We start from the raw sequence: 23,980 nt of genomic DNA on the forward strand, positions 1-23,980 counted from the left end.
GTAAATAAGTAAAAGGAAAGAATAAAACAAGAAGTATGTTTTTTCTTTAGAATTAAAAATGTTGTTGCCCCGACCCCGCCGCTGATGCTCGGGGAGCGGAGCCAGGAGACAAAACGCTTCGTGGCAGCCAGGCGGGTGCTGTCCCGCGGAGTCCCGCAGTGACACGGGGTCCTGAGGGGTGCGGTGTCCAGGCCGGCCCGGTCGGTGCTTCTCTCCCGGGGCTGGGGCGGCCGTCGGGGAACCGAGTAGATCCCCATCGCCGGCCGCCCTCCGCTTGTGAAGAAAGGGTCCAGCGCGGCTGCGCCCGCGGGGTCAGCGCGGGGCCGTGCCGTGTCCTGCCGAGCCGTGCCGAGCCGTGCCGTGCCGTGCCGAGCCGCGCGGTGCCGGTGCCGTTCGGGCCGCGCCGCCGTCGCGCCGGCCGGGCCGATGGGCGAGAGCCGCCGCTCGCCCAATCAGCGGGGGCGGCGCGGCCGGGCCGGACGGCGGTGGCCAATCGCGGCGGCGCCGCCGCCGAGCCGCGCCGGGCACGGAGCCGATAAATGCTCCCGGCCCCCCGGCCGCCGCTCCCCGCCGCACCGGGGACACCGCCGCCGCCCCCCGCCCCGCGCCCGCCCGCCCTCCCCGCGCCCAGCCCGGCGGGGCTCCGGCCCGGCCCCTGCCCTCCCGGTGCGGGGCAGCGCGGGTCACTGACAAAGGGGCAGCGGCGGAGCTGCCTCCTCCCCGCCCCTCGGCGGCATCCCCCACCCCCTCCGGGACCGCTCCTGATTCGGCGGGGCCCGCTGACAGCGCGGGTCTCCCCTAGATCAGCCCTCACCTGGATATAACCCTGCCGGCCGCTGCCGCTGCGATGACAACTTTGGCCGGAGCTGTCCCCAGGATGATGCGCCCCGGGGCCGGGCAGAACTATCCCCGCAGCGGGTTCCCGCTGGAAGGTAAGGCCGCGCCCGTGCCGCTCCCGGTCGGGAAAGGGATAATCGTTCCGTGCCGGGACGCCGGGACAAAGCGGCCCCCCCCGGCCCGCCAGAACCGGCGCATGGAGTCCTCCAGGACAGCCGCTCGGCTTCCCCCTGCGCTGTCAGAGCAGGGCTTGCCCCAGGACAGGCTCGGACCGCTGAGGCTCCGGCCTCGCACCCCCGAGCGGCCTGGCCCGCGAGCGGGAGTTCGGCAGCGCAGCCGGCCCCGGTTATTTTGGTGGAGTGATCTGGGGAGCCCAAAGTTGGGGGAAAAGTTAGGAAAAAAATAAATTCGGGTAAAAGTGATGCGAATCGAAAGGAAGTTGAGAGCCGTGGGTCGGGCCGCTGCGACTGCCGCTCTGAAGGCAGCGGCGGCGTGAGGGCCCCAGGGCCGGCACTGCCAGGCCCGTGCCCGACGGAGGGCGGGCGGCGGCCGCGGCTCCCACCGCCGCTCCCGGGGCACTGCGGCCTTCCCGCAGCGCTTCCCCGTTATCCGCCGGGGTCGGGCGGGCTCTGGGAGCCGGCTCCGGCTGAGTGCAACAGGTGAAGCCGCGGCCGCCTCCCTGCGCTGCCCGCCGGGAGCTGCGGGCCGCGGGTGCGCGGCGGGGTGGGCGGGGGTAAGTTGCTTCACAGAAAAGCAACGACAAAAAAATAGTAACAACAACAAAAAAAGACGCAGCAGGATCCGAAGGAGACGTTAACGCCATTTACCCCCCTGCCTCCCTTCCCTCCTTTTCTAGTCTCTACCCCTCTAGGCCAGGGCAGAGTCAATCAGCTCGGAGGAGTGTTTATCAATGGCAGGCCTTTACCCAACCATATCCGGCACAAGATAGTGGAGATGGCCCACCATGGCATAAGGCCCTGTGTCATCTCCCGCCAGCTGCGAGTGTCCCACGGCTGCGTCTCCAAAATTCTCTGCAGGTACCAGGAGACGGGCTCCATCCGGCCGGGGGCCATCGGCGGCAGCAAGCCCAAGGTGAGCCTCTCCCGCCAGCCCAGAGCCGGGCAAACACCGGGCGCGGTGGCGGGGAGCGAGTTCCCATCGGGACACGGCCCAGGCTGGTCGGCACCGGGGTTTACAGCGGGGACGGCGGCCCCGGGAGGGCCGGGGGGACCGTGCGAGGCCGGGGGTGGGCGCAGATACACATGGGGCACAGCAACCCCGCCGTGTCCCCGCCTGTTGCTCTCAAACTTCCCGAGGTTTTAGAAAATATTGTTGGAGTTCTTGGAAATAATATTATTTTAATTAAGGAAATTCTATTAAAAAAAAAAAAAAAAAAAAAAAACACAAAAAAACCCCGAAAATAGGGCGAAAATGGCGGTTTTTTGAGCGCTTGGCTTCCCGGAGCCCCGGGTGCCCCACGCTCGTTTTCCCCGCAGGAGCGCGGGCGGGCTCGGGGCTGCGGGACGGACCGGGACGCGGTCGGTCGGTGCTGGAGCTGACCCAGCACGGCTGGACCGGGCCCTCCCCGCTTTCGTTGAAAGCGCAACAAAACGAACTGTATTTCTGTCCGTCTCTTTACTGCTCCTTCTGCTTTGTTTACTTTTTCTCTCTGCTCTAGGGCTGCGTGAATTTATAGCTACGCCTCCGAAAAGTTTGCGCTAACAATAACGGAGATCAAATTTACCCCCAAGATTAGGCTTGTCCTTCTCTGGCTTTTCTTTCCCACTAAAGCAAACTAAAAGCTTGCGTTTTAATTGGAAGTTGTTGCTAGATTCTCCCCCCCCTCCCTCTTTGATTCTTCTAAAGTAACGAAGCGATGCCCGAACTTTTCCTTTCCGTGTTAGGAGTAATTTTTTATAAGCGTGCTACTCAAACGTAAGGCTATTGCCAGCCGGGAGATCGTTCTTTTTGTTTGGTTTTTAGATTTTTTTTTTAAATCACGAGGCTACCGAAGAAAAATGCCGGTACTCGAACTTCTCCGCGTTTTTATTACGCTGGTTTTTGTTCGGAACTGCAAACTTTGTTCAACCGAAACTTTACTGACCTGGAGCTTCGTTGCCCGGAGTCCTCCGCTGGTCGCAGCCCGGTATTTTCACGGCCGCACGGCAACCGGTGCTGCCTAATTCGGGGTTTTGCGTGCCGAAGGCTGTGTCCCACCTTCCCGGTAACCCCGGAGGATTTTCTGGGACGTTTCGTTTACCGCGGGGTGTGTTCGTTTTATGCGGCCCGTTATTGCCTTCTGTGTCCCCCTCTCTTTACCCTGCCCGCTTTCTGGTGTTTGTGTCGGCGTTTCCGAGCGGGGCCGGTGTCGGCTCTCGCTGACGACGGCGCGGGCGGCCCCGAGCGCCCCGGGGCTGTGGCGGCGGCAGCCCCCGCTCCCCGGCCCCACAGACTGTGCCCGCTCGCCTTGTCTTTACTGAAGCAGGTGACGACGCCGGACGTTGAGAAGAAAATAGAGGAATACAAGCGGGAAAACGCGGGCATGTTCAGCTGGGAGATCCGGGACAAGCTGCTGAAGGACGGCGTGTGTGACCGCAACTCGGTGCCGTCAGGTACGGAGCGGTTCGGGGTGTCCGGGAGGGTCGGGGGCGGCCCGGGGAGGGCAGCGCGGTGTCCGGGCGAGCCCCGTGCCCTCGGGATCGGAGCCCCGGGCAGCCCGGAGCGGTGCCCAAGGAGCGGCCGCCGTTACCGCGCGGTGCCTCCCTCCCGGGAGGATTCCTGCTCTCGGCGGGGTGTTTTCAATTAAATCGCAACTGCCTCCCCCTCCCCTCCTCCTCCCGGCGTTTCCCCGCCGTCCCCTACGGGCTGCTGCCGCAGGAGGGCTTGGAGCCCGCCGGAGACGGAGCTGGGGAGAAGGAGATGGGGAGCAGCTCCCTGTGCCGGCGGGGTGTTTGCGGGATGAGGCAGGGGGCACACGGAGCCGGAGCAGTGTTTTTGAGGGCTCCGGGGGTCTTTATCACCCACCATGCGGGCTCGGGGGAAAGAAACATTCCCGGGAGCCGCTGTGTCCGCGCTGGAGTGCGGTGCGGGACGGTGAAACCCCCACGGGGACGGGAGTGACAGGCTGCCTGCCCTAAGTCCCGACTGGCAGTGGCCGAGGGACACAGGCCAGTGGCTCTGAGGGGGAACTCGGCTTCCCGGGCTGGCCCGAGAGCCGCGGGGGGCTGCTGGGGACGAGCCGGTCACAGCTCTGCACTCCCCCCTGAAGTGAGCTCCATCAGCCGCATCCTGCGGAGCAAGTTTGGGAAAGGCGAGGAAGAGGAGGCTGAGCTGGAAAGAAAAGAGGTGGAGGAAGGCGACAAGAAGGCCAAGCACAGCATTGATGGCATCCTCAGCGAAAGAGGTAAAGTCCCGCTTGCCCCTGCCCTCCGTGGAGCCCTGCGATGGCCAGTGCCAGTGGCTATCATTGCCCATCTCCCCGGTGCCAGTGGCTATCACTGCCCATCTCCCCGGTGCCCGGAGCTGGTGGCTGTCACTGCCCGTCTCCCAGAGGCTGTCCTGGGCCAGCCCAGCGGGAGGTGCAGGGCGAATGAGCCCTGCCAGCCTGGCTGCCACGTCCCATCGTGTCCCACTCCCCAGCAGAGCGACCCTGCAGCGTGTGGGAATGGCGCAGGGGCTGGAACAAAGATGGGAGGCACTGCTGATTTTGCCTTCCAGTAACCAGGGAGGGTTGGGGCCACCACAGAGCCCCTCACCACAGCCACAGAGCCCCTCACCACGGCCGTGCAGGGGCTCCTCTCCCAATCCCAGCAAAAGGCTGCAGCTGCACAGAACGGGCAGTTGCAGCAAAAGCCTGCGGAGCCTCAAGTCTCTGCAGTGTGAACGGGGCAGGGAGACACATGTTTTGTTTTTTTCTGCTCTTAAAACTGCTGGGGAGAGCATGTGCCGGTGTCTGGCCGGGCCTGCGAGGAGGGTGCGCCCTGCCCGAGGCGGAGGTGAGGGGCTGCTGCGGGCACAGCTGCCGCTCCCGCCCCGCAGCCTGGCTCCCGGCCGGCCGGGGTGCAGCGCCAGGCCAGGGCCCGGCCCGGCCGCCTCTGCGGGGAACTCGCTGCCCAGCACATGCACAGGCGCTGGAGAAGGCGAGACAAAAGTACCAAATGAGCTGGTCAAACATTTGTACAACTTTTCCAGCTTTTACAAAGAAGGCCTTCTATACACAATCTACACTTGGAGATGAACTTGGAAAACAAAGAGGGGGTAGTCCATTGAAACTCACACTTTGGCTTTGCACAGACAAAGCTTCAGCTAGCAGCAGCTTGATGTGAACAAAAGAAGGCAACCTTTTTATAATTCAAGGAGAAAAGAAGAGAAAACAGTCCCACAAAAGGCTGAGAAAAGACATTATGGGCTTGCAATGAGGGATGAATTATTCAATGAGCCCCTAATAGCTGATGCTCCACGCAGTTTTATGGACTCTCAAACGTGGAAAAAAATAGTTGTTTTTAGAGAGAAAATGTTTATAGCATTTCTAGGCATCAAGGGATGCTGGTGCTGTGCAAGGACAACAGAAATCCGTTCTTTGTCAGTAGGACATGTCCTTGTTTTGTTAGAACAAACCACTAAACCCTCCTAAAACTTAGTTTTCAACTGTTATTAAAACTTTCAGGGAAGCCTCATCTTCTGTGTGTTTGTGTTTGCAAGGAGGTGTGTAATACAGACATGCAGAAGACGCTAAAAAAATTAGAGATTTTAAGGCACAAGGCACAGTTTGATTGCCTGGTCGAGTTGCCCCCATATGATGGGTCCAGAGTTCCTTCCAGAATCTCCTTCAACAGGATTTTTCAAGAGGGATGTGCATCAAGGGAAAAATAGCTGAATTCAGTGCCCTAGTTGTCTAGCTTTGCTGCCTTCTTCAATTTCTTGACAGAGATTAGAAACAGGACATAAGTGAGCCTTGATAATATCGCTGCTTTATGGAAGAAAGAGTGGTTAATAGTGACAGCAAGAGAAAAAAATACTGTTATCGATACAACCCATCCTTCTGTTTCTCTTTCAAACAGTCTTCCTGTTCTTTGACTGTCTTCCCTTTAAAGTGAGGCTTCTGATTTATTATAAATCAGTGTCTGGGTGCATGGCTGCCTCCCACCAGCCCAGGGGAGCCCCAGAACTCCTGCAGGAAAGCCACTGGGGCTGGTGATGCCTTGCTGCAAGAGCGGCTCGCTCGTGCCTCCCAGCACAGTCATAGGAGGAGGCTGCAACGTACCCTTTCTTTCACTTTCTGTGGATGTGAATGTCTAACTTTATTTGTTTTTAGTTCAATCAGTAGCAATTTTCCCCTTGATTACATGGGGTAGTGCAGTCCTCTCCTGCCCTAGGCATGCAGGTTTTTGCTGCGTGAACGTGACCGGACAGTTGTGTGGAAACGGCAGCTTTGGTAATCCCATCTGTTCTGTGACAGTGGCTGGGAAGGCTTGGCAGTGTGAGGGAGAGTGTGCTCTTCCCCACAGCAACGCTGCTCCCCCTCCCTGACTAGCAAGCTGTTGCTTAATCTCATTACTGGAGTGCTGGGATACTGCAGTGCGAGCGTGCTGCTGCTCCAGAGAACATTGGTTGCCACCCTCGTGCCCTGCATGGAGTGTGGTTCTGTAGCCAGAGCACACCAGTGACACCATTACAAGAAAAGAATCACCATAAAAGAAGTCCACCACTACTTTCTGTATCTGACCAACAAAAAAAAGGTTCTGCCTCAACTCCATTGCCAGCCGAGGAGCTTTGATTTCACTCCATCTGTAAAAACAATCCTGGTCTGTTACTAAAATAACTGGCAGCACTCCTGAGGAGTTTGATGCTGCAGGATCATATTTGCCAGCACCCACCAGCTTGGCTACAAGGCTGTGGCAGAGGGTGCCTGCTGGCAATGCATCTCAGATGCCCTTCTGACACTCGGGTTGTTTACAGAATGTCCAAGGGTGTCCATGTGCTGGGCAGCAAACCCCTCGGTGCCAGCTCAGCGCTGAGTGCTCTGTGTTACAGAGGGGAAAAAAGTGCAGGGTTTTGTGCAATATGAGGAGTTTTTGTAGCTCTGTTCTTGGGGACTTGAGGTATCCTGGAGCTTGGGTGCCAGGGACGGCTGTGGGATAGGTCAGAAAGTGACTGCTGAGGCTGTTCACGATGGCTATTCTGCTCGGGAGCACACATTAGTGCTGGACTTTGGCTGGCGCTGCCTGAAATCCCCTCCTTACCATGGGCCTTTGGGTGGCTCAAGGAGTGGCATTTTTTCCAAGAACAAGGACAAGAGTTGTCGTTTTAATGTAGCTATTTCAAGATTTAGGGAGTATTTACAGCAGAGTGGGATTAGAGAGAATAGAAACATGATATTTTTAAAAAATGTGTGACAGAAACAGTGAATCATTGGAATCTCTCCCACCACATATATGGGTGTAGGTAAACTTTTGCATGGCTGGTGTGATTGCGTTTCATCCTCTCCTCTTGGACACTTACATGTGATTCTCACACCGTTTACAGATGCCACATGTGCAGCCCTGTAAGTGCTGCATTTCGGTGTTTCTGCCAGTGTCACCCTCAGCTCTGCTTCTGGGGATATATTTAAAGAAAACTTGATTGTCAGAGTGTGTATCAGGAGGCTGATAGTTCTATAACAGCATATCTGTATTTCTGCACATGTGATAATTTTTTTCTGAAAGGCACAAGCCATAAATATAGAACACCAGAAATTTTTGTGCCTTTATGTGGCACATCAGGGCTTATTTTTAGCATGACCACTACGGAAGAGGGACTCGCTTGTACCTTTGGGGGCAGTTCTGTGCAGCATGGTTTGCTGACTAATCCGATCGCTCCCCCCTCCATAAGATAGCTGTTGTTTGCTGGCAGCACCCAGCGGCTTTCAGCACCGCAGGGATGGGGCAGAGCTGCTCCCCAGGCTGCTGTGAGCGGGCTGGGGAGGGGGCTGGGGCCGGGACCCCCCCTCCTGGCTTCAAAAGGGGCCTCTGTTCCCAGCCAGCGGAATTGGCCCCCGGGCCCTGTCCCGCGGATCCTCCCCCAGTCATGCGCACCCTTCCAAAAAGGGCCCTACTCATCCCGAGCCTCTACCCTTGGCTCTACTGAGAGCAATTCAGGCTACAGCCGACTAAATTGCCTCCTTTATTTTCTTCTTACTTTCATCTTGGACCAAACCCTTCCCCCTTTCCCTCCCCTTCCTCTTTTCTTTTTTTCTGTGTGCCTGAGGCTCACATTAATACAATTTCGGCACCACCCCTATTTTAGTGTGTGTATGTGGGGAGTTTGAGGGGGTAGGAAAAAAAAGGACCTTAGCACAAAAGCCCTGCTCAGCAGCTCGAAAGTTCAAGCTGCTGCTGCCTCTCTAGCTGTGTGATGCTTTTCCTGTTTGTGAGTTTTTGGAAACATTTTTGCTTTGTACTCTAATGGAATTAGAGGACAGATGCTGACTGTAAATGGGACACGCGACTACCAGCCCCTAGCTTAAATATTTAGATGCAATGTTACAATTACTGACTTGATGCAGGAGGCTTTGAAGTGGTGCCACATGATCTAAAGGGTAGCTCGAGCTAGATGGGCTGGCAGATGTTTTGATTAGGGCTGGTCAGTATCATGCAGCCAGTTATTTTTGGATTGCTAAAGTAATAAAGACACTTTATTAAGGGAGAAGATTAACATGTAGGCACCAGATATCAGTTTGAGTCATTCATTTCTACATAGTAGACTGTTGGATTAGCGGCTGGAGCATGGGATGAGTCAGACGCTGAGTTAGAATTTGGTTGCAGGGGCTGTCTTGGTTTTATTCTGGTGTCCTGTCCCAAAGTGCAGTGGTAGGAGGAGCACTTAAGTGCTGTGTGAAGTGCTGCTGTGGGCAGGGAAGAACAGTTCATGGAAAAGATTCACTGATGGAGTGAGACGTGATGGCTGTGGCTACAGGCAGTTATCTCCTTGATAACTGAAATTTCTGATAATAACTGATGTCTCCTTGAGCCTGAGGTATCGTGCAGTACTTGATATATTTGATCTCTAGCAGGTCTAAGAAATCAACTCATGTCACTAGAACAGTGTTGTTTCTGGGGCTCTCAGAGCTGACAAGAAAATAGTACTTAATTAAGAAAAACTCCCTAGTGAGTCCAGAATCTGGCTCAAGGGAGACAGTGCCAACTATATTTTCTTCTGTCTGTCTTTTCCCCTTCTCTTTCCTCATATCTTAATAATGAGAGTCCAGGCCTGGGTAGAAGAGCCAGGTGTTGTGCAGGTGATTCCGTGCAAACCCAACACAGCTTTGTTTCTTCTGCCTGACCCATCATCACTGTGGGGCTCTGGGACAGGCTGCTTCTTCCAAATGATTATTCTGAAGAAATAATAACAATAACAACAACAACAATATTAATAATAATAATATTGCAAACAACAATAATAGTAATAATAACAACTGATGACCTCAGCGGTGAATAATGACCTCACCATCAAGTGAGAGTGTGATGTCCCAGCATGCTGAGCATTTTTAGAAAGGTGCTAAATGTTTGACTTTAGGGTGACTTCAAAGTGGAGTTTGCTCTTCCAGAGCTGCCGGGGGCAGCCCATTCCCTCCTGTCTTGAAGTGGGGGATTTTGAGGAGAGTGCTAATTGTCAGACTAACTGCAGGCTAATCGTCTGACAAAAGCACCAGTAATATTTCCAGCTGTGGGAAGAAAGGGTGTTAATCTAGCAGCGACTCTCTGAAGTAATACATGTACACATCATATCCTTGGCTTGAAATCATGATTATATTAGTGGCTTTGAATGTTTTGCCATCTGAGGGACGCTTTCTTCAACTTAGGAGTCAGCGCCTGTTCAAGCAGATTTGCTGTGGGCATCCTTTCCAGTTTTCCTAATTGCATATATCTAGAACAAAGCTGAATGTTATTTCAGGAAATGTCAGGATTGCTTCACACACAGCAGTCAATTATCTTCAATTTGTACCCGAGTTAGCACCTTATTTAGTTGCTTTGAAGATCTTCATCTATTAGACTAAAAGGGTGTCGTTCCAGAAAGGCAGAGGCAACAAACACTTGGTTGACTTCGGTGTGGCTAGGACTTCCTCTGAGAGTGTGATTTATGTATTTGGTTTCCAGATCCTCCTGTGATTGCAGGATCTGTGATGTCAGTAGGAATTTACCCTAACAGACATCAGGCTTTTCTTGGCACCAGCTCTGTGGTGTGCTGAGGAGCTGCAGCTCTGGGGGAACGCTCAGGTTTGGGATGTGATGTGATGTGATGTGATGTGATGTGAGAGGGGTTTGCTCACTGCAGCCCTGCAGATGCTGTGCCGAGGGGTCCCCTCAAAGGGCCTATTCATGTGTGCAGCGCTGCTCACGTGGGCTGCGCCAGCCTGCAATGGGGCCCAAATTTGTTCTCTCAGTAAAAGTACCCACTGCACAGAGTGGGACTTAAATCCCGAGTGAAACCCGGGCAAAACTCTCACTGAGGGCAGGGATCTTTGTGTCTCAGTTTACACAGAGGTAGCAGTGGAATCAGAAGACAGACAGAGGTTTTAATTAGATAAATAGCTAATTAGAAATTAATGCTTTAAGTAGTAGCCAATACCGATAAAATTCTTAAAACAAACAATTTCCTGTGTCTGAGTTTGAATAGTGATTCTCTGTTACATTACAACACTTTTATCTAACACTTATTTGGGGATCGTTTAGTTTGGTTTGGGTTTACTTATTGATAAGGGTTGGAACAGGGTTTAGGAGCGGGAAGCCAATAAAGCTGATAGTGATAAATTATCATGAGTCCCGAGAGCTGTGTAATAAAACTGTATTGGGAAATGAAGCAGAACTACAAAGTGCTCTCTGGTTAATTTAAGAAGAAATTGAGTGAAACACAAAGCAATAAATCAGAGCAAGCCACTCAATGTGAATTTCTCGATGTAAATGTCACTTAAAATCCTCTGTAGCAAACGTATATGGCCAGAGAAAGAACAAAATATAGAAATAAAAATGCAGGATACTTTCAAGTGGTCCCTGAACGCTGAGCTTTCTGGCTAATAAAAATGATGTACAGTAATGTAATTCACCACAAGACCTTGTTCAGCCTAGTGTGAATGTGGCATTTTACTTTACTTGCCCTGGAGTACTCCTGCCCCATGCTGTTAAACTAATTCAGTTTAAATCACTCTGCCTAGAAAAAAGTGAAGCCTAATGAAATTAAAACTCACTGAGGACACATTAGAGTTAAAGTGTGTCATGTGTTGAGATTATTTAGTTAGGGGAGTTTGATGTAATTGTTGACAGGTCGTTTATTCATCCTAGTAAATAAAGATTCACGAACTATTAAGAATGTGCATATATAACTAGTAAGACAGTAAAAGGCAATTAAGCAGTCAGTTTAATGTCTTATCTTGCTGGTTGCCCTACAGTTGTTTTACAACTAGGAATTAAAATTTGAAAAGAAAGTTTTCAGTGTTCCTGGCCAAATATTGATTAAGTAGTTGTTTGCTGATGCCATTGTGGCACATAAAAAGGCCAGTGGTTCTGCCCCTTGTTGTTCATCTTCCATTGTTGCTGATTCTTAACCTCGGAGATCAAAGGAGGATCATTTCAGTTTATCTGTCCTGGAAAATCCTCCTTTGCTCCTAAACCCGTATGGATTAATGGCCAAATTGTCTTTAATGAGATGTGAAATTTGAATGGAATCCTTATTTTGCATGGTCTGTTGAATGTATACACTGTATGCTCTTACAGTTTTGTGTTTTGTTTTTTTTTTTTTTTTTTCTTTAGCATTACTGGATTTGATTTTGTTTTAATCACTTTAGTATACAGTGCGTTGAAATGTTAGTATTGTAGCAGGTAAAATACAATGTACTTAACTGAATTTTACTAAAGCTATTTTTATTGCATATAATCTTTTTGATAAGCGTAGCCTAAAGGGGAAAAAAAAAAAGTTGTCTTCATATACCAAATCACACAGGAGATAAATAGTCCAGGGCTGCCAATAAAAGAAAGGGAGCTTGAGAAGCCAGCCCGTTCTCCCGACTGGGCTCTCAGAATACAGGGGACACAAGCAAGCTTGCAACATTTGTTTGGTGATTTTCTTCAGTTTGGATTTTATGGCCCCTACTTGCCTCAGCTAGAATAGTTGTGCTGTGCCTTCTCCCAAAAAAAGGGAAGTTGGATTGACGAGGCTGCGCAGAAAAACAAGCAAGAGCCCTTGAGAACAATCAGTTCCTTGTGCATGGCAGAAAGCTATATTTATTTCAGAGACAGTAAAATGAATCCCACCACATCCTCAGCAGAAGAGGCTGTGCAATCTGGATGAGTTTTCTTGTCATTATGACACAAGTTTTCATCTGAACTGTGAGGTGTGGGAGTGTTAGATCCAGGTCCCACTGCGTCCACCAGACGCAGTTTGTGAATTTAGCTTCACACACAGTAGTAAGAAGCCTGGTGAAACCAGAAAGCCTCTCCTGGTGTTGCATTTTTGTTGTGAAAAACAGCAGAGTAAAGGATAAGACAAAATTTTTAATCGTTTCACATTCCTTTTCTTAAATACATTCTGCTTCTATTCTGTCTGGTTACTGCTGATTAAAATATCAGTCCGTGCATGCTTTGCAGGTGCTCAGCTACTTTAGCAGACATTTTGTCCCAGGGTAAGAGCTACCACTCTTTGAAAGCATTTTAGATACAAATTTCCTCAAAGTCTGTGCACTCATCTTTTTTGTTCCCATAGAGAGCTGTGGTGAACACAGTGATATCCATGCTACTTTTGATTCTATTTTAACAGATTTTTGCCTGGTTATAGACTTTCTGGCAAACACAATCAATGTTTATATCATGCACAAGCCCATATAAGGACCAGTCTTAAGGATTTTTATATTTATGATATGCCTCGTGTTGGATGTCTGATCTAAAAATGACTATGCAGTAATTTCTTTATCAGATATATTGTCACATAGATGGCTGTGCTTTGAATAGTATGAGGAATAAACTGTCTGTGGCTGACAATTCTGCAAGCAGACAGCTTATTCAGCCCCTGTCAAATCTTATTCACCTTACTTAAATGAGCAGGACTGTTCATGCCAATATAATCAGAATCTCTTCCACGTACTAGCCTGGAAAAGCAATAGCAACCGCAGCTCTTTTGGCAAAATTACCCTGCACTTTGTTAAAAATGTAACCCATCTACCCCCTGCGAGGCAGTAGCACCAGCCGTACTCAGTGTAACCAAATTGTACTTAAAACTGGTTTTCATCTCTGTTTTTAACTGTCCCAGGGAGGGTGGAGATGAGTACAGACTGGCTTCACAGAAAACAGGCTAGCAAGTAGAAGGGGATGTTTCCACAGAAAATGGGTTTTTACTGAAGATGGTGTGGCAGGACTTCCCTTTCATTCTGACCTCAGGGCTGGCTGTTTGAGCCGGTGTGAAGTGCTGAAGGGTCAGAGCGTGGGGTGGGAGGATCTATGCCCCAGTAAATGCTCTGACACCTACCCAGCCCCTCCTGGCAGGCTGAGTGCTGAGAAAACCTCGCACGGAACTAGCTGGAATTCAGGACTCGGCTAGTTTCACAAACAGAAAAATAAGTTCTTTTCAGAAGGAAGGTGCTTTAAAAAAACCAAAAGGAAGTGGAAATTATTCAGCTAAAGAAAATGGGAAGTGAAATACACTGTTTCACAATGAAATCCTGAAAAGTACAGATTTTGAAAAAAAATCTCTGGAATTCCATTTACCAAGGGATAAATCAAGTAACTCCACTGCAGATGGGGAACTGATGCTGTTGTGTGAGTGAATGCTGAATTAAATTATCAGTATTTACATAGAAGAGAAACTTCCAAACAACTGCTAGCTAAGGAGTGATGGTATAAGTGAGCAGTGATCCAATCTTTATGGTGTGATGTTATAGATGAAGATCTACAAAACTTTTCATGTAGAATTTTAACACATGTGGTGCAGAGAAAGGCATCGTGTGTACCTCCCTTGCTGTGCGTGGTGGCTATTCCCTGTATGGTGTGTGACTTCACTGTGTTCTTTGTCTGTGGAACTGGAAAATAATAGAAGAAAACATTCAGGAATCTATTTAGAAGATTATACAATAGATGTCATAGTTAGGAAAAAGCCCTGTGGGTTCATCCTTGCTTTAGCACAGTTGATTTGACCTGCTTTCTTTTAAATCAACAGGCTCAAGCAAAAATGCTCGAACATTTGGCAGCTGCATAGAAAACCACACAAACCCCTGTTGCTTTAGTACCCACAACTTGTTTTCCAACAAATACAGTGTTGTCTTTTGAAAACCGCTTAAAGCTAACTGCTTGTCCACCTCTTCTGAGCAGCTCTGAGGCTGGTGTGAGCTGTGTGTGTGTACTGGGGCACGGGCTGAGGCAGCCTGGAGCATTGCAGGGTCTCAGGATGCTCACATGTCCTGGTGGAAATGCAAAATGGCTGCATACAGCAGGCATATTTTCAGGCTTTTTGTTATTTCCATCTCTATGTTTTAAAAGTTTCTTGAAACCAAATGGCATTGGCGTTTATATCAGAACAGCCCTGTGCTCTCAGCAGGGCTGTGCAGGGTATTTAGCATTGAATTTGGCCCTGCATGAAAGTTTAATCACATTCCAGATTTGAGGGAATGCCTTCACTTTCTCAGACTTAGCAAGACCTTACAGTGCTAAACATCTATTTTTGCTGGTAAAGACCTGACACAGCCAGTAAGTGTAGTTAAAATGCTGCAAGCAGAGCAAATTAAAAAAAGCTGCTTTAGAGAATGGCACTTAATTTTTCTAACATATGATTTAGCAAAAAAAAAAAAAAAAAAAAAAAAAAAAGCAAACAACCCCCCCAGCTCTCTGCTGTAAGGAGCTCTGTAACCAATCTGCTCCACCAGTCCTGGCAGGGTGGGAGGCAGTGCTGCTCCCTCTGATTTCTGGCTCCTCCCTGGCTGAAGGGTATCAGGAGGGGAGGCACACTCTGTCCCCATATGCAACATTCCTGTCCTTGGTCCCAGTCAATACAACAAATTAAATTTTTGGAAGGACACCATGTAATTTGAATGGTTGTCAAATCTTATACTATGATGGGTGTAAAGAGGGTTGGTCCCCAGGCTGTATGAGGCCACTTAGCCAAAGAAGAACTTAAATCAGAATTCAATGTTACTGTGCTTCTCCTGTACTGGCAGTCAAAAAGATGGAGTGATGATGATTGATGACATAAATACTTCTGTTAATCTGATATCAGAAACAGAATTTTCAGTTCTGGAAGACAGAAATTAAAAGTGAATATTAAAAAAAAATCATGACTATAGCCACCAGTATCTGAATCCTGGTAATGATAGTTATAAATAAAACACCCTAGCAAAATGTTATGAGGGGGAAAAAAGGTCCTCCAGGTGATGAAAGTGTTGAGGGGACTCACCTGCTCCTATTCTTGAGTGTTCCCATGCAGAAAAGTGACCCCTATTAAAGAAACAGGCCAGCTGGTGCTGAGTGCTTGGCTGCTGGCAGCACAGAGTGTCTGTGCAGCAGTGGCTCCCCAGGATGGCAAAGGGGGAACCCCTTTGGATGCACCTCTGTGCTGCTGCTCCTGTTTCAGCCTCGGGGTTTCTGTGAGTGCCGTGCCCTTGGGGTGCCTTGGGCCCCTTCTGAGGGCCAGGTCCTTTGGCTGAAAGAGCCATTGTGCCCCTCTGAGTGTCAGCTGGAGCAGTGAGCAGAGTGCCTGCAACTGAGGGCTGGGTGCTGGGCGGGCTCCCAGCCCAGGTGGGAGCTGGGGCTGCCCTGTTTGTAGCCCAGGCAGCTCCTCACTCTGCCCTTTCCTTCTGGGAGGCTTGCAAGTGATTTCTTTGTATTTATTGTGAGGTTTAAAGCTTGCACAGGACCGTTGTGCTCTCGAGGTGTAGCCAGGGGGGTCACAGTGGTGCTTTGCTCTTGGTGACATTCAGCTGTTGCAGTGGGCGCCTCAGGCCCCTGGGGTTTGGGCTGAAGGGCTTGCTCCCACCCTTGCACAGCTGCTGCTGGTTTGCTGCTGTAGAAAAGGGGCTGCCCAGCCCATCTTTCCATAGGCTTTGGCTTTCTTCTGACTGGGCTCTGGTGAGTGTGGTTCTGTGTCTTTGAATTGGGCTAAGGGATCTTGTTTAATACCCCTTTTGAGTAGCAAGGAGTGATCTTAGTGACTAATGTGTTTATAAGTAAGTGATACCCCCTATACAAACAAACAACAAAAATGTGGTTATAGCAAAATTGGTGCTGGAAGAGTTGGCTTTAGTTTGAGGGAGAACTGGTTGGAATTGGAATTTGCTCTGTGTTTCTTGCAGTGACTTTCTGCAGTGCTTGTGCCTGGAGCCAGCTGAGATAGGACTGCTTGCTCCTCCTTCCCTCTTACTGGTCTCTTGCTCCCCTGTGCTTAAATTTGCTACTTGTATCTGTGGTGGTTTTTCTTTTAGTGGTTTCTTTTTTGTGTTTTGGTTTGCTTTTTTTTTTTTTTTTTTTTTTAAGAAATGGGACCAATGATATTTTCCTCCCTCAATGGTATTTCCAAATGTCTGGTGTCCAGGAATCAAAAGTGTTCCATAGGTTCAGCTGTCATCATTCATCTGCTGAAACTGCAAATCCAGATGGAATGATACTTTAGAGTGAATGTTTGTGGCTAGAGAGGATTGCAGCCTGTCCTTGGAAGAGCAATTGGGCTTTCAGCTTTGGGGTTTGCAGAGCTGGGGAACACCAGGGGTTGTTTGTCGAGGGGACAGGGCTACCCTCAGGTCCAGTGGCCCATGGCATGAACCACTTAACTCACCAGATGCACAGAGCAGCAGGGGTGTGCTTTGGTGAAGTGGTAAACACTCTGCACCTTTAGTTTTAGTAGTTTTATGACTATTTTTTAAAGCTAAAGCAGATCAGTAGCTACTGTGGGCTGGGATTAAGTCCAAGAATCTGGAGGTGTCACCTCAATTTACACTGAGGCTCTGAGCCACCATGTATTTACTGGAGTACAGCAGGAATTGATACATATTTTTTGCTGAGTCTCCCATGAATACCCTGCAATTCTCTCAAATATGTGGTGTGAAAAATCTATTCAATAATACGTATAAATAATCATTGGTTCTAAGAAAGTATTCAATGCTTGAAATTTATGTAGTTGTGACTGGGTACGCAGGTCTTGCAGTGATTTCTCTTCTACAACTGCTCTTGCATATATTAAAAATGTGTATTTCCTGGACAACTGTTAAAACCTTTTTCTTCTTTTAAAATTATATTTATTTTTTACTGTTGTACTTGTTAAAACAGAAGCATGTACTGAGCAGAAAAAGGAGACAAAAATCATGCCTTGAGCATTCTTTTGTTGTACATTGCCACTATTTATAGTTTAAAACTCTAGCTTTCCATCCTTATGCAAGAGAACACATTCTCAGTGGTGGGATTTTTGTGTTACACAGGCTGACTAGAGATAAACTACTTTGGTTTGATTTTAAACTTTTATTAAATGAAATCTGTAATTTATTTTCTAAGCATTATTCTTGACAAAGAGAAATAGTCCAGCAACTTGGACATGAAGTTATGAGACAAAAATACAGGGAGCCAGTTGCAATTGATAGACTGGCTTAAACTTGTCAACAGGTCTTAAACAAAGAAAAGTTTTAAATCTCAAAGCTGCAGTACAACTTGCAGTAAGGCGAGCTTTGATTTCTAGAGTTGGTGAAACAAATATTTTTTACTGATTTCTAAAATTTCCAGGAAAATTGTATTGTTATAGTCTATCCTTAAACAGTAAATTTATAGGTTGGCTTTGTGTGTTTTTCTTCTTTCTTAGCACCACTAATTCCTCTAATTAATAGTGTCAAGCATGTGAGATTGCTCATAAATCTGAAAAAAGGCCTATTGAATTTAATAGTGAGACTTGCATTGTCTTTAAAGAAATTTGGTCAGATCCTAAACAGAAAGGTTTTTTTTCCCGTCTCTCTCTTTGTTTTTTCTTCCCCCCCCTTCCCCCTCTCCTTTCCTTGAGGCAGAAAAAGTTCTGAGTTTTTCTGAGGAAACTGAGGAATTCTAGCATTCCTGGGCATGAGAGGAGAATACTGATTAGAATCAGGCAGAGAGCAAGCAGGTGCTGAGCATGTTCATTGCTTAACCCCCTGCCCTGCTCCTGCATCCCGGCCTGACCCAGCGCTCAGACCCTGCAAATAGCAGCAAGTTGCCAGATGTTGGAGATGTTTTCAGTAGGGTGATTATTCACCAAGTCTTGTCTGAAACCAGGGAGTTCCTACAATGCCTGTATTTCATGTTTAAAGCTGGCCTGGGTGAGCCATGGGGGAGACAGTGCTGAGAAAAATACTGTATTTCTGGGAATGGGAACTGGCTGTTCTGTTGCTGGCTGCTCTGTGGCATCCTTTTGCAATAAACTAACAAGAAAAGTAGATTGCCTGAGGGGGAGAAAACTGTCTATTTCTGTTTTGTTTTTTGTTTTATTCTTTTTTAAGAACAGAAAAAGATTTTATGGGTTAGAAGCAGTGCACCCTAAAGAGAGGTGTGTTTAAAAGTTAAGACTCGAAAGCTTTTGTCTGGAGAATAATACACTCGGAGTAAAGAGCTGCACAATGGAAGTCTTTTCTTCCAGTTATGTATGGATGAGCATCAGTCAGCCAAGGAAGAACTTCAAAGGCCAATGTGAACACTTGCTAGGCTCTTTCTTTCCTGACAGGTTCTTCTTGAGGTAAGATGGGGAGAGCTGTTTGTGCTGGGAGCTGGAGCTCTCCTCCTGCAATAAATCATGTGCAAACTGAGGTACCAGCCACAGCCATCTCTGTCTCCAGATTTGTCTTTTTGGAAGTTGCTAAACCATCCCATTTCACAAGTCTTTTATTGCTTATTCATAAAGAAGTCTCAAATTCCACTTCTGCCTTGCTGGAAAGGCACCATGCCAGATGGAGGGGGAAGATGATCCATTTCTCTGCCTCCAAAAAGTCTCATTATTGATACACTGTAATTTGCTTTTAAGGTGGAAAAACCAGCCCCAATGTGTTTTAATATAAGTGGTCCAAGGGTATAATTGCTGTGCATTAAAACAGCAACCAAACTTCATGTCTGCAAGAAGACATGGAGGCATGTCTAGGGAGAGGGTCAGGGTTGGTAAAGGAGATGCTTCTCTAATGTAGGAAAGAGAAACTCCAAGTAGCATCCAGAGAAATCTCTTCAAGTTGACCTAATAATTTCATTTTATCAATTTTAAAATATTTTATTTTGGTTGGAATTTTTTTTTAATGTTAAATACTGCAGTCTAGAGTGATTTATCTCATTTTACAGTGGGTTTAAGGAGCAGTTTTAGTGTTACCTGTGAGGCTGTGCTCAGAGGCACTACTTTAGAGGACTCTGTGTGTCACATCAGTCTTTGTTAAAGGCAGACACAACAGAGAAACCAGAGGATGTCTGATGGAGAGAGCAGCTCTTGTGAGTTCCCAGGAGCACAAAGCAGAGCAGTCTGTGCTGCCAGCCCAAACAGGGCTGATGCTCCTGCTGATGTACACAGTGCCATTCACTTTTTGGGCAGTGGGGTAGGGAAGGCCAGGCCCCTTCTGTGACAAAAGAAACCCTGCAGCACCTTGTCTCTAATATCTGAGAAATGCTTGCCCAGGTGAGTGGGTGGCCCCTCTGCCAGGCCATGGCCATGAGCAGTGTGTGAGCATCCCTGGGTGCCCCTTGTGCTGCCACAGAGCAGGGGCCAAGCAAAGCTGTGGGAGCAGAGGGCTGGCTGTCCTTGCTCAGGAAATTTGTAGCAGTTCTCCTGAGGTTCAGGGAAGGGCCACGTAGGATGTTCTCAAAGTGTTTGTGGTGCAAGCTGGGATTTGGGAGCTGACTGCTGCAAAGACGAGGCTCTGGGTTTTTTTTGTGCTTTCTCTGTGTTCCTATCCTGATCATCCAGCTCTGCCAGACTTAACATTTGAGTCCCTTTCCATGACAGCCCTCATTCATTTAGCTATGCATTAGGCAGGGAAGAAGAACCAGTAATTATGAGCAAGTTGGCAGTGCTGTGTTCCAGTAACTGTTTCATGGTGTGTTTGAGTTGATGGCTGCAAGAATGGAAAATAAGTCTTTGGGATGATGTGGGAGATCTCTGTTTGCATGCTCTGACTCTTGGCTCGAGCCTGCCCTACGTGCTCAGGCACCCTTGGCTTCAGTCAACCTGTTTGAAGGAAGTGGGGTTTCTCTGAAAGTTGGGTTCAGAATAAATGATTTGCCCACAGCAGCAGTTGTGATATTCTCTAGGAGTGCATTGCATGACTTATCTAGACACAGCCTGTGAGCTGCTTTGAAGCCAGCCATGGAAGGTGGCAGAAAAGCCAGATTAGTACTGGCTGGCTTAAATTTTCTGTATAAGTCTTTGCATTCTTTAAGTGAAAAAAAGTTGGGTTCCCTCTGCATTAATGATTTCAGGTGAGTTCAGCCTCCCTGCTAAGAAAATTTCATTTAGTAAAGCAAAGGGTGTTTCACGAAACGAAGACCTGCAATTGTGGAAAAAGGTCATTTGAAACTATGATACTTTGTAATAAATTTCGAAATGTGCGATCCTGCAACCGATCTCTTTTTTTTTTTTTTTTTTTTTTTTTTTACTTTCAGTGTAACCCACTGCCACCTAACTCCCAGAAAATCAAGTATATGAACATTCACTTAAATTGAATTTTATCTTTCATTTCAGGAAAAGGGTGAAAGAATAAATAAGATTTAGAACTGAAAACAGGACAATAGAATTGAATTTGGTAGGGTGTTGTCAGCAGGATTTTAATTTTTCATAAGTAAGGGAAAGAGGAGCATTTTGGATTTTTGTGTTGTGGGCTGACAGTCCTAGACCATTAGTAGAAATCAGGTAGTAGTCCTTGTTTTGTATCTGTAGAGAGCTTGAAATATATTTGGGAAATTAAAGAATTTGGTTCTTGCTTTCCTGAAACAATTTTAGGCTCTTGCAATGTAAATGGAACATTTTTGACCATGATAATGTCTCTGTAGTCTCATCTTCAAAGTGCTTGTTTTTATAAAATAATAAATGTCCTTTGACTTCACTGCTGGAAAAATTCTAGATAAATTCAGGGTGTTATTTTTACCCTATTCCTTCTCCAAATTTAAAGCAGTCTCTGTTTGCTAGAGATTGAGATAGGGAAAGTTAAGAACCAGGAGTAATTCTTATTTTGCTGCCACTTTTCATCAGATGTTCATCAGTCATGGAGTGCCACAGGCACTTGTAGAATGAATCTTTAAAGATACCAAAATAGAATACAAACTTGAAAATTTGTCTAACAGGTTTCTGTCATGCAAATATTCAGGAGATGTTTGGGCATTTATCTGTCTCTGCCCTTGTTGCATGTGGAGGAGAGCTGAGTAAGGAGCTCAGCATCAGCTTCAGTCCGTGTAGATTCAGGCATTATCTGTTTTTTCCTGTATATTTCTGTAGTTGCTGTGTGTGTCCCTGATTTGAATTTTAGTAAAAGAAAAAAATTTAATGTCCTCTTGTTTATTTTGATGGGTTACAAAGAATAAACCAACAAAATCTGAGGTATTGTCTTAATGACTCTTGTGGAATGAGCAATAGTGGACTGAGGAATTACAAATTTGTATTTTCAGGTAGATTTTCCAATAAACTGTCAGGAAATAGTGCTACAGTATAGAATATGTATTAGACTAGATCCTGGACCATGCATCAAATCAGAGTGGTTCCTTTGTTGAAGTTCCTTGATTTCCAGGAATATAAGAGATCTCAACCTGGCTAATGGAACATTTTGTAGTTTGAATAACTGAGGACTCTTTCCTGAGTAAGGGCATGTAGAATGCACAGCCAGATATTGGATTGTCTGTTGTGAGGTTAAGTTGCTTTTTTAATTTTTCTTTTGGGATAATAGCTGTAGAACGAGAGAATCTTGTTCTAATTAATAATGTAAAACAAGTTATGGAACCAACAATATTCTATTTTGGGGAGAATCTGAAAGATTTCTGATCCCTTTCAATGCAGTTTCTGTAAAAAGATGGTAAAGCACACTTCAGTGTGATGTATGTGCCTACTGGTATGAGTCTCCTGAATGTATTGTTAAGGAATATTGCAGATTTTGAGGAATGATGCTCAGTAACTTCTGCTTGTTCTATGTGTGTCACATTTCACACACATTCTGCAGATACACACAAACTCTGAAGCTGGGTTTCAGAGCTAGGTCTGGCCAGGCACATTGTTTGTGCAGCCAGGAGAAATTCATGTACTTGGTACAAAAGATGAGTTTGTAACTATTTAAGCAAAGCTGTACCTCTTTTTATTAGTAAAAGAATGCAAATGGAGGATTTTATGCAGATTAAGAAACATTTATTTTACTGCTCAGAGGGCAGGCTGTCAGCACCCATTAAAGTCTCCAAATTAAATTAAAACAAACAGAGCAACAAACAACCCCCTCCAACCCTCGAATTTCAAACAAAACCAATCCTATGGATATGCTCTGTGTGGTAGATAATTTAGGAAAGTAGGTTATATCCTCAAGACATTGCTCTGGCACCCCTCCATGTGAACACTGCTAATATCCTTTGAGTTACTTGGTGCTATTGTCTTTCTAAATACTCTTTGGAGGTTGTGCTGCTCTGGAGATCTCAGAACTGTTTTTTTTCTGCTGGGAAGATACAAGTCCATTGAATGTGAAGCTCTGTCAAATCATGACAGTTATGGCAACATTTTGTTCTAAAGAAAACAAAAGGAAGAATTCAGGCTACATAAAATCACTCTTTTCAACATTTGGCAGAACAAAATATTTTTGTTCGTTAATTTTAAAATTTTGTTTGTAATTTAAAAAATTTTATTCTTAGAAAATGAAGATTAAAGACCTGATTATTATTCTGAATCCCTTTAAAAAACAGTTTTCCTCTGCAGTTTTCTACTGTTGAGACATATTTAGATTTCTCTTAGCCAGAAGGAAAACAAATGCTGAGACACAAACTCTTTAGGGACAGTTTCTCACTCCACAAAGTGTCCTTCAGAGGGCTGGCTGAGAAGAAGTGTCAGAAACAATCTTTTCACTTTTCCTTGCCCCAGCACTCAGACTCTGCTTTGCCCAGGTCACTCGGCCCGAGGGATGAGCAGAAGCCGGCAGCCCCTGGCAGGGTGGGGAGCAGGAGGGATTTTTGTGGTGCTGCTGAGCACAGGAGAGCAGCCCCGAGCGGGAGCTCTGCCTTCCCCAGCTGGGACGGCCCCTCGGAGGGAAAAAGAGGCTGTCACAGCAAACTGTAGGAGTACTCGTTTGCACCAGAGCAGCAGATTTTCCCCTCCCGTGCCGTGTTAGTATTGAGCTAATTTGGTGTGCACTTAGCTTAGAAAGAAGCGATTTATGCAATAACTGTAATGGCTTTTAAAGTTTGTTTTGCAGAGTTTTATTAATTTAAAATCATAGGAGCTGTTGAGGGAAATAGCAGATAACTTAGCAGCAAGGAAGTTAATTATGACTGTGCAGTGTTTTGGAATAGAGACATGAATATTAATTCTTTTAAAGCTGCTTGACGTATAAGCTGAGTTTGATTGGGGCTGCTTCTTTCTCTCTCTCCCTTTAGCATTCCTTCATTTTTTCATTCTTTTGTCCACTTGACACACAGCCTTTCTAAAGTGGTTTTGCAGAAACTGTTGGCATGATCCCTGAACAATTTTTCCATGGAGTAAATTGCTCCCCCAATGTATAGCCCGATTTTAATTAAAAGATCTTTCTACACTGTTTCAAACAGATGAAGAAATGTCTCTTGGTGTGAAGGTGTGAGTGGAAGGATGGTCTGATACTGGCAGTACTGAGCACCTCCGTGGCTTTTGGATGTTGGGGGTAAAAAGGTTTGTGGTGAAAAAGATGTGGAGTTTTTTTGCTTTTGGAAGATTTCTGGGGCTGCCAGAAGCTTTCTGTGAGGCTATATTCAGTGCCTTTGAAATTTAAATACAGGTTGAGAAATGAGTTTGTTTATTAACTCAAGTTATGGGTGCTGCCAGTCTCCTGCAGGGGGGGAAAAAAAGGAAAGAAAGGTGTAACTTTAAGCACACACTGATTTGTTCTTATTACATAACAAAAGTCTATTTCTTTATCATGTTATCATTCAGTTAATAAAAATTAGCTACAATAACAGCATCAACTTAGAAACCCCTCAAAGTCCAGGGGATT

The 23,980-nt window shown here is 46.9% G+C and overlaps 1 protein-coding gene across 4 annotated transcripts in view; it reads left to right on the forward strand.

Annotated features, from left to right (window-relative positions):
* Positions 1 to 749: 749 nt before the first annotated feature.
* Positions 750 to 23,980, forward strand: part of PAX3 (paired box 3) — a 74,711-nt gene continuing 51,480 nt past the window's right edge. For 2 of the 4 annotated variants that reach the window (XM_059479212.1, XM_059479214.1), the window contains exons 1-4: positions 750 to 932; positions 1,694 to 1,929; positions 3,320 to 3,449; positions 4,106 to 4,240. In XM_059479212.1, coding sequence (XP_059335195.1) covers positions 848 to 932; positions 1,694 to 1,929; positions 3,320 to 3,449; positions 4,106 to 4,240 — 586 coding nt within the window. In that variant the 5' untranslated portion in view covers positions 750 to 847. Of the gene's footprint in view, positions 933 to 1,693; positions 1,930 to 3,319; positions 3,450 to 4,105; positions 4,241 to 18,832; positions 18,842 to 23,980 lie in introns of all 4 variants that reach the window. The other 2 variants (XM_059479215.1, XM_059479213.1) reach the window with 2 other exon arrangements.

This window comes from Ammospiza nelsoni, chromosome 10, assembly GCF_027579445.1.
Source record: "Ammospiza nelsoni isolate bAmmNel1 chromosome 10, bAmmNel1.pri, whole genome shotgun sequence".
Classification (NCBI taxonomy): Eukaryota; Metazoa; Chordata; class Aves; order Passeriformes; family Passerellidae; genus Ammospiza; species Ammospiza nelsoni.